Genomic DNA, 14,713 nt, shown 5'->3' with positions numbered 1-14,713 from the left:
CCACAGGCTGGAGACCCTGTCGATGCGGCTCACTGCCCTCCTGGTTCGAGTTCTGGTCTACCTGGGCATCATGCCTGACACCAAGGGGCTGTCCAAGTACCTGGAAACCTAGGCATCCTGGACAGGAGGACCATAGAGCTCGTCCCACCGCGCACCCAGCCAGGGCCAAGTGACTGTGATTTGTTGGAGTAGGGGATGCCCTGGGGCCCCGAAATAATCACAATGCTCTTCTGAAAACAAGTGTTTTTTATTTTGTACAAAAAAGGGGTGGGGTGAGTGGCAGTATCCAGGGGTCTAGAAGTGGGCGGTGACTCGGTCCGTCTCCAACAGGTCATCTAGGATCTGCAGAGAGAGGGCTGGGTGAGGCCGGGGGGCCGGCGGGGGGCGGGCGGGCAGGGGCCGGTGGGGGTGGCTCACGATGTCGGGTGTGGTGCCGATCTTCTTGGCCAGCTCCCCGCGCTCCATGGTGCTCAGGTACAGGTAGCGGTTGAGCAGCTCCCCGTCCAGCACGTTGCGCACAGCGTTCTGTAGGACGCGCCTGTCCACATGCAGCATCCTGGGGGGTGCGGAGGGCACAGGCCATGAGGGGGTCTGGGCTGACCCAGGGGGTCTGGTCGGGCTGGGGGGTGGGCTCACCGGAAGGCGCGGGGGTTGAGGCCAGCGTGGTGGGGCAGCATGGTGGTCAGGGCGTTCTGCAGCATCAGTAGCCGCCGGTAGGTCTTCTCTTGCATGGGCAGCAGCAGCCCGATGCCACCGTCCAGCGTGGCTGAGGGGACAGGGAATGAACCCAGTGCACCCGCCACGGCCCGCTGCCCCCACCCCGGCCCCATGCTCACCGAACCACGTGATGTGCTTGTTCTCCCACACGACAGACTTCTTGCTGGGCCCCTCAGCGGCCCCCCGGCATGGGGTCCTCCAGAACGTGTTCACATGGGCACCCACGTGGAAGTCCGCCCGGCGCAGCAGCCTCATACCCCCAAAGCTCTCCTTGGCTGGGCCACAGGGGACCTCAGGTCACTGCCCGCCTGGCCCCCACCCGACCCCACCCGGCAGAGGAGGGAGGGAGCACTCACCTTCTGGCAGGTACATGTAGACCATGAGGTTGCGGTCACGGTCCGACACTGGGGATCAGAGCCGAGTCAGCCCCTGTGCACACCCAGGGGTCTCAGGGGCCCCAGCCCCCAAACTCACCCAGGAAGCCCAGCTGCGCGTTGTCCACCATGAAGTCCACACTGTACACCTCCAGGGGCTTGGCATCCTGAGGACAGGAGGGCCATCAGGACGGCCCGGGCCAGCCACCAGCCCCCAGCCCCCACGGCACGGCACAGCCCCCTCCGCACCCGGGACACGAGGCTCAGCGTCTTGCTCTCCTCCTGGTAGCGTAGCAGCGAGATGCTCTTCATGACGTCCGCGGCCAGGATGAAGTTCTTGACGCTGATCATCTGGTGGATGTATAGCTGCGTGTCGATGAAGGCCATGCCCGTCAGCTCGCTGGCCCGCAGGCTCCACAGGAAGATCTGGGGGTGGGCGGGGGAGTGAGTAGCTGGGGGGTGCCTGGGGGGTGGCGATGGGGGCCGCGGGGGCGGTGCACACCTTCTGACCGATGGCCGACACCAGGTGGCCATTGCAGTGGCACAGGGCGGTCACGGGGCCCTTCTGCTCCTTCTCGTACAGGACCTTAAACTTGTTCTTGGTCAGAGGCTGGCCAGGCTCAGGCACCACCTCGATCACATCCATGATCAGGATCTGCCGAGGAGATGGGTGGCTGAGTCAGGGTGCTGGGCACTGTCTGCTGTGAAAGCCCTGCTGGCCACTTACCCGCCCTCGGCATGTGACCTCCTCCCCTTGCATGAGGCAGGTCCCAGCGGCCACGTAGCCCTTGAGGCCTGACACAGTCTCCTCGCTGCGCAGCGACACGGTCTTCATGCAGGTCACGTGCTCCCACTCCTCCAGCTCGATCCTGCGGGTGGAGCCCCGGTCAGAGCCAGCCCCGGCCCGCCCCACCACGCCCCGCTCAGGCACAGCCTCACCCACCACGCCCCGCTCAGGCACAGCCTCACCTGGCGTTGGGGATGGCCTCCCAGCTGACTGGGGAGATGAGCTGGATGCAGAAGGCCTCCTGCTGAGGGTGGACGTACCGCTCGTCTGTAAGGACAGAGGGGGACCATCAGGGAGGAGCGGCCCCCAGGACAGGCCCGGCCTGGGCCCCCGCGCACCTCTCTCGATGGTCTCAAACTCCTTCTCCTCGCCCGTCATGCGTGGAACGCGCGTGCAAGGTGTGCTGGTGCTAGTGGCGACGGCGTACACCTTGGGGAGAGCAGGGTGTCAGGAGCCAGAGCCCACCCCAGCCCCGAGAGTTCCTGGCCGAGTGGGGGCGGACCCTGGACTCCACGTGGTCCAGCCCCAAGGGTCACCGGCCGAGTAGGGGCAGACCTTGGACTCCACGTGGTAAGCCACGTAGTGGGCGGTGCAGCGCAGCGGGATCTTCCGAACAGGCCATGGGGCGTCGTAGGACAAGTAGGCGGGCAGAACGCTGATCCTCAGCTCGCCCTGGGTGGGCACAGGGGTGAGGGAGGCCTGGTGCCCACTGAAGGCCGAGCTGGTGAACCCAGGCCTCGAGGGCTCCCTCAGGTCAGCCCTCGGGTCCGCTGGAACGGGCAGCGACAGAGGCTGTGGCCCACTGTCCTGCTCTTTGCGGGCTTCCTGTCCCTTCACCCAGGTTTGCCCAGGGCTGGCATGGGTGTGGCCTGAGGCTGGGCTCGGGGGGGTGGGCGCCGGAGGCCGCAGGCACAGGGTGGGACGCGCACGCCATGCCAGCACCTGCACACGGGGCCCAGCGGCTCCCCTCCAGCCCAGGCCTAAGTGCACTGGCGCTGCCGAGTCCTCGGCGGCCCATGGGGCTACTGCTGTCATCTCTGTGACACGAGGAAGCTCGGTACGTGAGCATCCCAGCCGGTCACCCAGCGCCTTGAGCAGAGCTGGGCGCCCAGTGGGCAGACCAGCGACTGAACCCGGCTGGTGCCCTTGTGGGCCACACCCTCCATTGCCAATCTCCTCGTCCTCCAAGCCTCTCCAGCGTTCAGCCCCACATCAGCTCCTTGACCTTGGCTCCCACCACCCACCGGACAGCCCAACTCTCCACGCCACGGTGCCCCCATTCCCAGCCATGGGTTGAGGGCCTCATTCTTGGGCCCCAGCACCTCGTCCTGCCTAGTTGTCCTCGGAGGGGGTTGGCACGCCTGGCCGGGCCTCGTGGGGCCTCCCTACCTGTCTGTTGAAGTACAGGAACCCTCGGGGGCAGTTGATGTTGTGGAACGGGGCAAAAGAGTCGATGGGGCCGTCGATGCCCATGGGGTGCAGCCGCAGGGCCCCCCGGCCAGTCACCAGGAGCCAGTGGGGCGAGGGACCGCAGATGAACACCTGGGGGCAGACAGTGTGAGGAAGCCCCTCACACTGTGGGGAGGCCCTGTGCTCACCAACCCTGCTCCGCAGAGCAGCTGGCCTACCCCGGAGTAGCCATAAATGTCCTCGAAGTAGCGGAACCGCGCCACGCGGCCTCGGGGCCCTGTCCCCTCCTCCGTGCTACCCCCTTCCGCCTTCTTCTTGGACGGCTTTGGCTTCTTCTCCCGGAAGTTGATGTTGTGGGGGACCTGGAGGGTGCTGCAGTTAAGGGCTGGGACCCCTAGCCCTGCCTCACCGCCCCCACACCCAGCCCTGCCGGTCACTGCACCTTCTTGAAGCGAACTTTGAGGTTCCCCTGGCCGAGCTGTGAGTCGTGAGGGAAGGCCTCATAAATGAGGAGCTCCTGGTCCACGTGCACCTGGGGACAGGGGACGTCAGGGGGCAGGGCCGGCAGGCAGGCCGGGTCAGGGCGGGCAGGTGGGCACACTCACCAGCAAGTAGGGCCTGCGCTGGCGACTCCCCAAAGCCACCAGCAGCACCTCCTTGACCAGGGGCAGCTCGCCCTGGCGCGTGGCCTCCTCCTTCCGGGCCTCGCCCTGGGTGGTGGGCTGGCCAAAGGAGCTGTCCACCAGGACGCGCTGGCCCACAGGGAAGTTCTTCACCAGGAACACGAGCCGCCAGTCGGGGAGCTGGTAGATCTGTGGGGTGGTGCGGTCAGCGGTGGGGCGGGCGCCGGGCAGGCCTGGGGGGCGTGGGCACAGGGTGCCACCCACCTCCATGGCTCCATTCTCCCGCACCAGCAGGCACCAGTGGGTGGGCTCGGCCCGGAAGGGCGCGGGGTCCCGGTCGGCGGGCGGCTGGCTGCTCCTGCGCGCCTCCTCCTTGCTGGGGCTGAAGAGGGAGCCTGAGTCCCCGTAGAGCATCTCCTCCTCGTCGTCCACCGTGGGGCTGCGAAGGGCAGGTGTCACAGGTCACAGGCACAGGCGCGCGGCCTAGCCTCCCTGCCCCGCCGCCCTCGCACACCTGGTCTCTGCACCCGCCCCACCCCGCTGCCCTCACACATTTGGTCTTTGCACCCACCCCGCCCTGCTGCCCTCACACACCTGGTCTCTGCACCCTGGCCCTCAGCCTCAGGGCCGCCGCGGCCCCCCAGTTCGTCGCGGACTCCTCCCAGGCGGCTCTCGGTGGTGAACATGCCGCTGACGTCCCGGTATACACACAGTGTGATCACCTTGGACTGCTGCGGGGAGAGAGAGTGCTCAGCTGGGGAGGGGGCACGCGGGCAGAGGTCAGCAGGCCCTGGGACAGAGCAGGGCGCCTACATGGTGCAGGGGTGGCTTATGCAGCGCCAGGCGGTGATGGCGGCCCCCGTACGAATCATTCTTGAGTAGGAACATGGTGACGTGGCCCTCAGCGCTCATGATGACCACGTAGGGGTCAGCCACGGCACACTGCACGATGGGGGAGCCCAGGTCCACAGGGATGAAGTGCAGCTGGTTCACTGCGGACACAGGCCAGTCAGCCCCGGGCAGGGGGCACGCGCCAGCCCCGGGCCCGCGCCCACCCGCCCGAGGCCTGGCGCACCTCCTTCCAACAGGCGGATGCCGAGCGGCGACACCTGCACGATGTAGCGATTGTCCCCAATGTTGCCAGCAAAGACCGTGGGGCCCTGCGTGGCAAAGCCGCTGGCATCCAGCTCCATGATCTCCTGCCCCGTCTGCAGGATCTGTGGGCAGCGGTGGGTGAGGGGCATTGCTCACAGTAGGGCCCCAACCCGGGCTCCGGGTGCCTCACCATGGTAGAGTCTTCCCGGCTAAGAATGAGGAACCCGTGTCTCCGCCCGTCATCCTCGGCCTCAGGAGCACCAGGCTCTGGCTCCGTGCCCTCCCCTTTGAGGGTCTCCTCCTGTGAAGGCAGAAGAGGGCAGGGATTCCCAGCCCAGGCCACGCCACCTGAGCAGCAAGCCTGAGCGGCACAGAGCCGGGTCCCGGGCCCCGTGGCCCCTGGGCACCCGCCACAGGCCAGGCGCAGGCCAGGATCGCTGGCTGGGTGTCGCCAACCTGGGCGCACTCACCTGCTCCTTACGCACGGGGGCAATGACGGTCCACATGTCATAGCAGCCAGGGAGCTCAAAAGTGGTCACCACCTGGGGCCGGATGCTCTTCTGGAAGGACAGGCGGGGGTCAGCAGGTCACCCAGGCCCCACCAGGAGGCGCCCCCTCGACGCCCCTCACCTGCAGCACCGACAGGGCCCCGTTCTTGCCATAGCCGGAGCACACCACGATCTCCAGGTCTGGCTCCGGACTGTTCTGAAACTGCACGGGGCAGGGGCAGGGGTGAGGGCCGGACCTCTGCTGTGCAGCCTGCCCCGCCCCGCCGTGTGCCCCCCTCCCCCAGTGGGCACCTCTTCAGAGAGGAAGGCAGGCTCGCCCATGGCGGCGTTGGCACAGGGTCCAATGTTGAGGATGCTGTCACACACCTGTGGGCACGGCAGTGGTCAGGAGGCAGGCTGGCCAGGACCGGGCAACCACTCTGAGCCCCACCTCACCTCAAAGGAGTACGTGGCCAGCTGTGTGCCTGACTGCGCCTCGCTGCCATACACTTCAATCTCGTCCACCTCATCCTGCGGCACTGACTTGCTCCCTGGAGCATGACGAGAGCCCACCTGAGCCCACCTGCTGGCCCGCACCTGACCAGCCTGACACTCAGCCCTCCCGCACCCAACCAGCCCCTCACCCAATGCTCAGCCCGCACCCGACCAGCCCCGCACCCGACCAGCCCTGCACCCAACCAGCCCGCACCCGACCAGCCTGACGCTCAGCCCTCCCTCACCCAACCAGCCTCTCACCCGAACAGCCCCTCACCTGACGCTCAGCCCACACCCAACCAGCCCCGCACCCGACCAGCCCGCACCTGACCAGCCCGTGGTGGCGTCCACACGCTTCTTCTTGGAGGGTGGCTCTTCCTGTGAGGTGGGAGGAGTAGGGACTGAGTACCTCGGAGGGCGCCTGTAGGGGCTGCATCCCCACGGGCCTGAGCTCACCTTGTCGGCAGCCTCGCGGGCGGTGCTGGCCGGGGGCTCCTGCAGCTTCTCCGTGTACTTGAGGAGCAGCGAGTTGCCGAGACGAGAGCCAAGGAACAGATACCCAGGCTCCATGGTGACCATCTGGGGGCGGGATGGGTGAGGGTGCGGCCTGCCCAACCTGGGGCCCGGGGCCGCCCTCCGAGACCCCACTCACGCTGGTGGTGAGGACACTGGCAGCAGCCTTGTCGAAGTGGAAGGCCCGGACGCTGCGCATGCCATCCGTGATGAGCGTCAGCACGTAGCTGCGGGGGCGGGGGTGGGAGGACACTCAGCTGGGGCTGGGGGACCACTCCCCTGCCAGGGAGGACGGGCCCCAGAGCGGGGACTCACATCTCACCGCCCTTGAGGGAGATGACCATCTTGTCATAGGAGATGAAGGCCGCCTGAGCACAGTCCAGGGTGATCCGCACACCTTCCTGGGTGCCTGTGGGCAGGGGTGGTCAGCCAGGCCCAGCAGCAGCCCCCGCCACCCCGGGCCCTGCTCCCCAGCACTCACGCAGGGGGAAGGCAGTGGTGCCGGTGGTGAGGCTGTTGAGAGCCACGCCGTAGGGAGGGACGCTCTGATTCAGGTACAGCAGCGAGTTGACCGCGAAGATCACCACTCCACCTGGAACAGACACGCTGGTGGCAGGGCCCAGCACGCTCCACACACACCCCACCCCCGCCGCCCCAGCCCAGGCCCCTGTCACCTATGGGCTTGGGCACCGCCAGGGCCTGGGTGCAGTCGAAGGGCAGGCTGGTGAGGGACCAGATGACGGGGTGCACCTTCTGCGTTATGTTCAGGGAGATGGCCACGATGGAGCATGTGTCCTGCCGCACGGCCACCCGCCTGGGGGCCAAAAGGAGTCAGCGTGGGGCCGGCATAGCAGACCCGCTCCCCCGGAGACCAGCCAGGTTCCTCCCCCGCAGCAAGCCCTGTGCACAACCAGGCCGCAGGCCCTCACCCAGGCCACGTCTGGTTGGGCTCAAACAGGATGAGCAGGGTGGGCTCGTAGTAGCCATGCAGGAACTGCAGGTCGACGATGTTGAGAAGCTTCTCATCCAGGGCCCGCACGTCGATGATGTAGCTAGGCAGGAAGCTGGACCTCTGCCTAGGGGCAGCAGGCGTCAGTGGGGGCAGTGTGGTGCACACCTGGACTCCGTGGGGCCCCCACCCCGCCCCCACACTCACCCCTCTCCCACGAGCCCCTCGTGCTCCTCGGCCAGGCTCTCCCTGCGGAAGGGCAGGACCACCAGCCGCGTGCCGTAGATGAGCATGGCCGCGCAGCGCCCGTCGGGGTCCACACGCACCCGTGGCGTGTGTACGTTCTGCACGAAGCCGTCCTGCAGGAGAGGGGCGTCAGGCAGGAGCACCCCCCAGAGACTGGGCTGGGGCTGGGCTGGGGGTGGGGAGTCGAGCCCTACCCGCAGCTCAGGCTCCTCGAAGTAGTGCAGAGACAAGGTCTTGAGGTCGTGGGTGCCTGGGTCGTACTCCACCACCGACAGCTGGGGGCGGCAGGTCAGAATGGGGCCCGCCCCCCACAGCCCCCAGATCCCACCCCTGCCCACCCCACCCCCGCCCCACCTTGGCATCCTTGAAGCTCAGGAGCAGGGCATCCCGCTTGGCGCCGGCCAGCTGCACGCTGGCCATGGACATGACGTTGCCAAAAAAGGAGAAGGAAGCCACCAGCTCCAGCTTTTCCCGGTGCTCTCGGTGGGCCTTCCCATCTGCGGAGAGAAAGTGAACAGGGCCTGGGGCCCACGTCCAGCCCCCACTCCCGGGTTCACGGCTGGGCAGCCACCCTGAGCTCACTCACCTGTGCTCCTGTCATTTTTGGTCGGTGCCTGGAGGAGGGAGGAAGAAGGAAAAAACTGTGAGGGGCCCACCTTACCCACAACCGGCCCTGTGGCCAAGAGCCCTCAATGGGGAGCGGGCGACCAGCCCGCAGGAAGCACCCCCAGCTCCCCCAACGCTGGGGCTCTCAGGGTCGAAGGCTGGACAGCACTGTATGTGCCCCCCAAAACCACTCAGACTCACCCTGGGCCAGCCAGCGATGACACGTGCTTGCTAGGAAGAAGGAACCCCAGCTCTGCTGAGCCCAACTGGTTGTGACAGTGACCCTACCGGGGCCGTGGCCTCACCCCATCTGCATCCTCCAGGTAGGCCCAGGGCCCAGGACCCTGGTGAGGGGAGGCGGCCACACCAACCCTGAGCTGCATCCCGGGAACGCCCCTCACTACAGCCCACTGCACCCAAGCAGGGAGAAAAACCATCTACTGTTTTCAGTGACTATGTCAAGCACTTGATAACAGACGAGACCCATTCATGACGGAAACCCCTTGCTGACCCAGAACACAACTTCCTTAATCCAGAAAAAGTCATCCCCGGCGGGTCTCTAGCAGGGACACACTTGCACTGAACACGACAGTTGCCCTCAGCGATGGGTCCAGCCCAGGGCACCGCCTCCCTTGGCCAGACACAGGGTCAAGATGCAGACTGACTGCCACTCTGGGCAGTAACAAGACACAGAGGGAAAACATAACAGATTTTAAGACACACGTAGACGTAATTAAATAATCTAACACACCACTGGCAATTTAGAAGGCAGAGGCAGGAAAAGGACAGAACCTCTAACTGAAGACATAACCGAAATATCCTGATGAGAAGCATCAGCCTACAGACTCAAGGTCAGTAAGTCCCAAAGCAGGACAAACACAAACAAACTACAGCCAAGCACATCGCAGTTGAAAGACAGAAAATCAAAGACAAAGACAAGTATCATAAAAGCAGTCAGAGGAGAACAGAAATGCCACCTTCATTAAAACTGACTATAGGAGCCAGAGACGGTCTTTAAAGTGATGAAAGAAGAAAACAGTCAACTTAGAATTGTAAACCCAATGAAAATATCCCTCAAAAAGGAAGTTGAAATAAAAACGTTTTCAGACAAACAAAAGTGGACCAAGATCATCAACATCAGAAACACTCTTCAACAATTACCAAAGGAAGGTCTTCAGGCTGAAGACCCCAGATGACAAAAAAAGACTACAGCCTCCTGCACAGAGTGTGAACTGCTGAACGTGTGATAATAAATGAAGGAAGGACTCAGGGGAGAGAGGCAGGCGCACCTGGAGGTGGGGAGAGGGTGAGTGAGGTGCGCCCCAGCCGCCCCGCCACCCCACAGATGCCAAGCGCAGAGGAAGGTCTGAGCACGAGATGGCACCTTCCACCTCAAGTCCGTGTCACAGTGGGGAGGCTACCACCCACCTCTCCAAGCCACCGACACCAGCGCCCAGGACCACACCAAGGATCTGACCAGGCCTGGACTCTCACGGGCCTGTGGTCCCAGCAGGGACTGTGGTGTTGCCTGGATGCACAGGTGTACTGACCTCTGGGAAAAGCCAAGGGGATCCTCCAGGCCCAGGGAAAAAGCCAGAGATACAGCAACACGTTCAGGACTGTAGACGAGGGTATGCAGGAAATTCTGGTGCTTATGCAGCTTTTCTGAGAGTCTGAATTTATGTAAAATCAAAATGCTAACAACAGTATAATGTTCTGCAGGAGCAAGCCTGTGACAACAGAATGCAGCGAGCAGGGAAAGAGGGTGAAGGGTTTCAAGGATTCTAGGCTGTCTGGGCAGGCTCCCTCGAGCCAGAGACTGCTGTGACCTCAAATGTAAGAAAAAATGCACAACCCGAAGTCAACAGAAAAGATGAAATGAGCGACTCCCCTGGTGGCCCAGTAAGGAGCTAAGACCCCATGCTTCCAATGCCAGAGGGCCAGATTTGATCCTGGTCCCACATGCCACAACTAAGACCCAGCATAGCCAAATAAATAAAACGAAAAACAAGCAAATAAATAAAATATTTCTTGAAGAGATAAAATGAAACAAAATAGCTGATCAATCCAAAACAATAAATAAAAGAACAGTAAGATGCAAGAGGGTGATTCAAACCCAACTACACGAGAAATTCCCTCAAATAACTAGACCAGAGCAGATCCATTCGTGACAGGATAAATAAATAAACCAAACATTCAGGCCAGAAGACAATAAAAACCGTCAGAATGATAAACAACATCCAACTATTTGCTATTGGTTTACTGAAAACATAACAACACAGATTTTAAAAAGATGCTCTATGCAAGGACTTAAGAAAACAAACAAACGAAAAACGCGTAGCCAAGTTACTACTAGACAAAGTAGATCTTAAGGCAAAAAGTATTAAAGGGGGACGTTTCCCGACAAAAAGCTCAGTTCAAAAGTAACTCTTTTTCGGCCTCACAAGCATGTGGAGATGGTTCCCCAACCAGGGGTGGAACCTGCACTCCCTGCAGTGGAACCACCATGAAGTCCCCCAAAGTGACTTGTAATTTGTCTTTCTGTACCTAATAATTCAGCTTACACACTTACACACACACACGATTCCTGACAACCCTATAGGGCAAGTGCTCCATCTTGTTCATCTCTAAAATTATACGTTCTTGATTTTTGGCTCCTCCATGTAAATCTGAGAATCACGATAAATTAAACTGTTGAGAAACTTTACTGCAACTTTGAGAAAAAGGACATTTAATTAATTAAAAGGACAAAATTAATTAATTTTGGATTAATTTGTGTGGGGCAGGGCGGGGGGGGTGACATCTCTACAGTATTGAGACTTCCCGTCCATGATACCTTTTCTGTTTACTTGGGACTGTCATTAATTTTAGGAAGTGCCCTACATTTCCTACATGTCTTTTCCTCTCAAAGGTCACAGCTGCCCCAGCCAGCACTCACCCGCTTCCCACACACAGCTACCCTGCCCCGGCCGCTGTCCGCGGTCTGCCAGCCCAGGACCCGAGCCAGGCACACACCCAGCGCCAGGCCCACCACCTGCTCGGGACCCTCTCCCTTCCCTGCCGCCACCCTGCAGACCTTGCCCATGAACCTGGCTCCCTGGCGGAGACTGCACATGGCCCCGTGGGGCTCACCATCCTCTCTTCATCCCAGTTGGGGGCTGCTCTGAAGGACAGGAGCCTCAAAAGGGAGGCAGTGCCCTGTGAGTGGTCTGGCCCTGGCCTCGTCTCACCTCCCAGGAAGCTCAGCCACCGCGAGGCCACCGGTCAGACACCAGGCTAGCCCCGTGGAGAGAGAGGAGACAGGCCCTTCCCGTCACGCAGACCGGGCCCAGGCCGGGCGTCCGTCCGCATGGTCCCTGTGGTGCTGTCCTGGCTCCCGGCTGCCCTCAGGACTGTGCCACCCTGGTGACAGTGTGTCTGGGGCTCCAGGCAGGCTGTCCTGCAGCAGTGACTAGGCTGGTCCCCGACGGGCTCAGCCACTGAGGGCTCTGCCCAGGCGCCACACTCCCTCCTGCCACTACACTCTGTGCTCTGTCCAGGAGCTGGAGGCTGCCCTACGCTGAAAGGCTGTGGAGCAAACACCTGACTCAGGCCTGGCAGCCACATCCGGTCTGCCGAGGGCCTCCTGTGGGATTCTTCACAGCTGTTGAAAGGTATGCAGAGCCTCTGAGGGTCTCGGTGGGCTCCATGCGGGGGCTGCCCAGTGCTCCTTCCCTTCAGGGCACTAATGCGCCCTCACTCACCTCACAAAACCCTGCTTTTCCTACCAGTTCCTGTTCCATTCCTTCCCTTCCCTTTGCACAGATCTCCCCCATGGAGTTGTCTCTGTCCACTGGTGCTAACTCTCCTGCTCTGGGCTCCTGGCCTCACCAGCCCACATCCTGCCTGACGCCAGGCTTCCTCGTCGGGGTCGCCAAGCGCGTCTAGGTCTCAGGACCCATCTGAGGCTCAGAAACACAGGGCCCAGCATCCAGATTAGGCCATGAAAGGCTCCACGGCTTCCAGCGTGGCAGGTCTCTCAGCCCTTGTCCTGGGGGAGGCGGTGATGCAAGGCCGGACGCTTTCTGCAGTAGCTGCATGCGTGCATCGAGAGATGGTAGAAACCATACCCCAGTGGGGCCTGCAGGTGGCAGAGCTCCTGGCTTCCTGACGACAGACGCTGAGGCGCCGGCGGTGCTTCAAGCTGCTGACAGCAACACACACTCCAACAACGTCCAGAGTGCACTCTCGCCCCTATGCCCCTCACCCCGCAACCATCGCCCCTGCAGGTGCCAGCAACTTCACTTGCAGGGTGAGTCTGGCCCCAAACCCAACTCTGGCAAAGCCTCTGCACAGCCCACAGCTCCGCTCCCTTGCGCGCCTCACATCCTGTCTATCCTGCCTCCTTGCCCCACCAATGACCACCCAGCCCAGTCGCCTTCTACTTGTCGCAGCCACGGTGACCCCAGGACACAAGGGTCAGATCAGCTCACTCCTCTGCCCAAACCTTAACTCACCATTGGCCTCAGGTCAACACTCAGCTCCCAAGACTGCCCTCAAGGCTACCCTGCTGATGCCCTGATCCAGCCTTGCAAGCCCTGTGACCAGCCACTCTTCCCTCCCTACTGCCCTGGCACCTTCACTCCGCCTCAAAGCTTTTCTCCCCCCCACACCTACAAGGCTCCCCCCATCAGCTCCTCCTCACCCACTCAAATCTCACCTTTCCAAGGAGGTGAGCTTTAGACCTCGCCTGGCTCCCCACTCCCCATCCCGTCCTGGTGGTATGCATGGGCACTCTGGCCTTCAGCAAGTGCTGCACTGGCAGCGTGTGGCCCCCTACCCCCAGAACCACAGCCATGAGGGCAGCTCATCAACCCCTCTCAAGATGCCCACACAAAACAGGCTCTTAACAGATGACCCCTAGAAAGAGAAGTGAGTGATCGCTAAGGAAGGGGCTGCGAACCCAAGTGCAAAACATATACAGATGTAAAAACATTCAATTTGTCCCTCAAAGTTGACTGAAAGCCAGTGTCAGATATAGTATATACAGCAAAGATGCTCTCATTCAATGTAGAGCCGTATGTATTTATTAGCAAAATTTCATTTTCAGTTTTGACTGAAATGTCGACAAAAGCCAAATACTGATCTCAAAACTGCTGTATCACAAAAGCTTAAACTAATATTATTTACTGACACAAACAGTCACTAACCTCTCACACATTCTTCTGTATTTTGCTTGCTTCATCATGTGTGGATTAGTACAGCTGTACACACATTTAACATAAAACAAACACTAGTGTCCTGAAGTAAGTGCCCGGGGAAGGCGGCCTCCTCCCTGCTGCCCCAGCCCTTACTCAGAACCCTGCCCTGCGGAGGACAACCCTTCCTGCCCCACTTCCACTCTGCACCCCAGTCCAACCCTGCCTGCCCTCAGATGCTTCTGGCCGGCACGCTGTCCTTGCATCCACGTGGAACCCACCCCTCCCTATCCTTGCATCTGGCTCTTACTCCCCTTCCAAGAACAGATGCGAAGATGCCTCTTGAAGAAGCCACCCCTCACCACCAAAACCCTCACACCTCTGGCAATCAGAGCACCCCCGGTGTTTCCCCCACCGAGGGATTCATCACACCTTACTGACCTCCAACCCACAACCTGCCCCCACCCTACACCCAGCCTTGTTCCCTTTGCCAGGAATGTTCTTTCCCCCAACGAATTCCTACTCTGTCTAAAGGAGGTTCCTCTGATCCCTCAGCCCTCATCTATTTCCTTCGCTGTTTCTGCAGGGTGTCCACAGGTGTGTGTTCTCACGCGTGTATTTAGTCAGTAGGTGTCCTCCTGCTCCAAGTGTGTGCAGATTTTGTTCTCTACCGTATCGCTAAAACCGAGCACACGGTACATATTCATGCGATTTGTTGAGAAATAGAGCAAATGAGATGCCCAGGGTAGGCCGCCGAGCCCAACAGAGCTTCAGGAGGTCGAGGAACATGGTTCCCGGACACGACCAAGCGCGGCGCTGTCGGCCCGATCGGCCTCGGGCCGGGGCACCCCCTCGCCGCGGGGCGCAGCGGCCCCAGCGGGCCTGCCTACCTCGGAGTCCCGGTTGAGGCGGTACACGTAGAGCTGCGAGGTCCCGGCTACCACGAGGTTGCGCTCGCTGTTGTTAAAGAAATTGCAGTACATGGAAAACTCGAGGCCGGTGGGCGGATGCGCCTGCTTGTACACAGCGTACATGGCGCCGCACTCGGGCTGCACAGGAAGGGGACAGGGTGAGCAGGAACGCCCGCGCGCGACCCCGGGCCCGCCCGCGCCCACCCGCCGCCCACCTTGCAGTTGGAGCCAGCTGATGGGGGACCTGTACGGCGCCGAACACGGCCCGCCCGGACGCGGAAGCCGCGCGCCACGGTTCCGGGTCCTGCGCCTGCGCAGCGCC

General features: G+C 61.6%; 2 protein-coding genes across 9 annotated transcripts in view; one reads left to right on the top strand and one right to left on the bottom strand.

The window, feature by feature from the left end:
• The window catches only part of ADCK5 (aarF domain containing kinase 5), a 13,606-nt gene extending 13,369 nt beyond the window's left edge, over nucleotides 1–237 (top strand). For all 6 annotated transcript variants that reach the window (XR_003514341.1, XM_027560473.1, XM_027560472.1 and 3 more), the window contains one exon: nucleotides 7–237. Coding sequence is in view for 4 of the 6 variants with exons in the window: in XM_027560473.1 (XP_027416274.1) it covers nucleotides 7–112 (106 nt within the window). In the remaining 2 variants the exon portion in view is untranslated. The remainder of the gene's footprint in view (nucleotides 1–6) is intronic.
• CPSF1 (cleavage and polyadenylation specific factor 1) lies at nucleotides 229–14,713 on the bottom strand. Of its 3 annotated transcripts, none has more exons than XM_027560402.1 (38): nucleotides 14,607–14,713; nucleotides 14,371–14,529; nucleotides 8,284–8,311; nucleotides 8,052–8,194; nucleotides 7,892–7,972; nucleotides 7,659–7,810; nucleotides 7,432–7,578; nucleotides 7,177–7,316; nucleotides 6,984–7,094; nucleotides 6,818–6,911; nucleotides 6,642–6,729; nucleotides 6,446–6,568; nucleotides 6,316–6,367; nucleotides 5,951–6,045; nucleotides 5,807–5,881; nucleotides 5,637–5,717; nucleotides 5,477–5,566; nucleotides 5,197–5,307; nucleotides 4,987–5,128; nucleotides 4,725–4,903; nucleotides 4,506–4,642; nucleotides 4,176–4,350; nucleotides 3,894–4,100; nucleotides 3,731–3,820; nucleotides 3,507–3,650; nucleotides 3,268–3,420; nucleotides 2,434–2,550; nucleotides 2,217–2,307; nucleotides 2,061–2,145; nucleotides 1,819–1,960; nucleotides 1,594–1,746; nucleotides 1,341–1,517; nucleotides 1,192–1,258; nucleotides 1,074–1,121; nucleotides 837–992; nucleotides 637–766; nucleotides 418–556; nucleotides 229–342 (listed from the first exon to the last, which is right to left on the bottom strand). In XM_027560402.1, exons 2-38 carry the CDS (start codon nucleotides 14,512–14,514, stop codon nucleotides 295–297), a joined length of 4,335 nt encoding a protein of 1,444 aa, XP_027416203.1. In that variant the 5' UTR covers nucleotides 14,515–14,529; nucleotides 14,607–14,713; the 3' UTR covers nucleotides 229–294. The 3 variants fall into 3 exon arrangements, with proteins under 3 accessions (XP_027416203.1, XP_027416201.1, XP_027416202.1); XM_027560400.1 differs by having other exon boundaries at nucleotides 8,052–8,218; nucleotides 14,607–14,702; XM_027560401.1 differs by having other exon boundaries at nucleotides 4,506–4,639; nucleotides 8,052–8,218; nucleotides 14,607–14,696.

This window comes from Bos indicus x Bos taurus, chromosome 14, assembly GCF_003369695.1.
Source record: "Bos indicus x Bos taurus breed Angus x Brahman F1 hybrid chromosome 14, Bos_hybrid_MaternalHap_v2.0, whole genome shotgun sequence".
NCBI lineage: Eukaryota > Metazoa > Chordata > Mammalia > Artiodactyla > Bovidae > Bos > Bos indicus x Bos taurus.
This window is presented reverse-complemented; position numbering and strand designations above follow the sequence as displayed.

Coding starts and splice junctions, on each gene's coding strand:
- CPSF1 (XM_027560400.1), bottom strand. CDS start 14,514: ATGTACGCTGTGTACAAGCAGGCGCATCCGCCCACCGGCCTCGAGTTT. Junction 5,567..5,636: donor GGGCCCTGTCGGTGCTGCAG/GTGAGGGGCGTC, acceptor CTGTCCTTCCAG/AAGAGCATCCGGCCCCAGGT. Junction 343..417: donor TCGGCACCACACCCGACATC/GTGAGCCACCCC, acceptor CTCTCTCTGCAG/ATCCTAGATGACCTGTTGGA.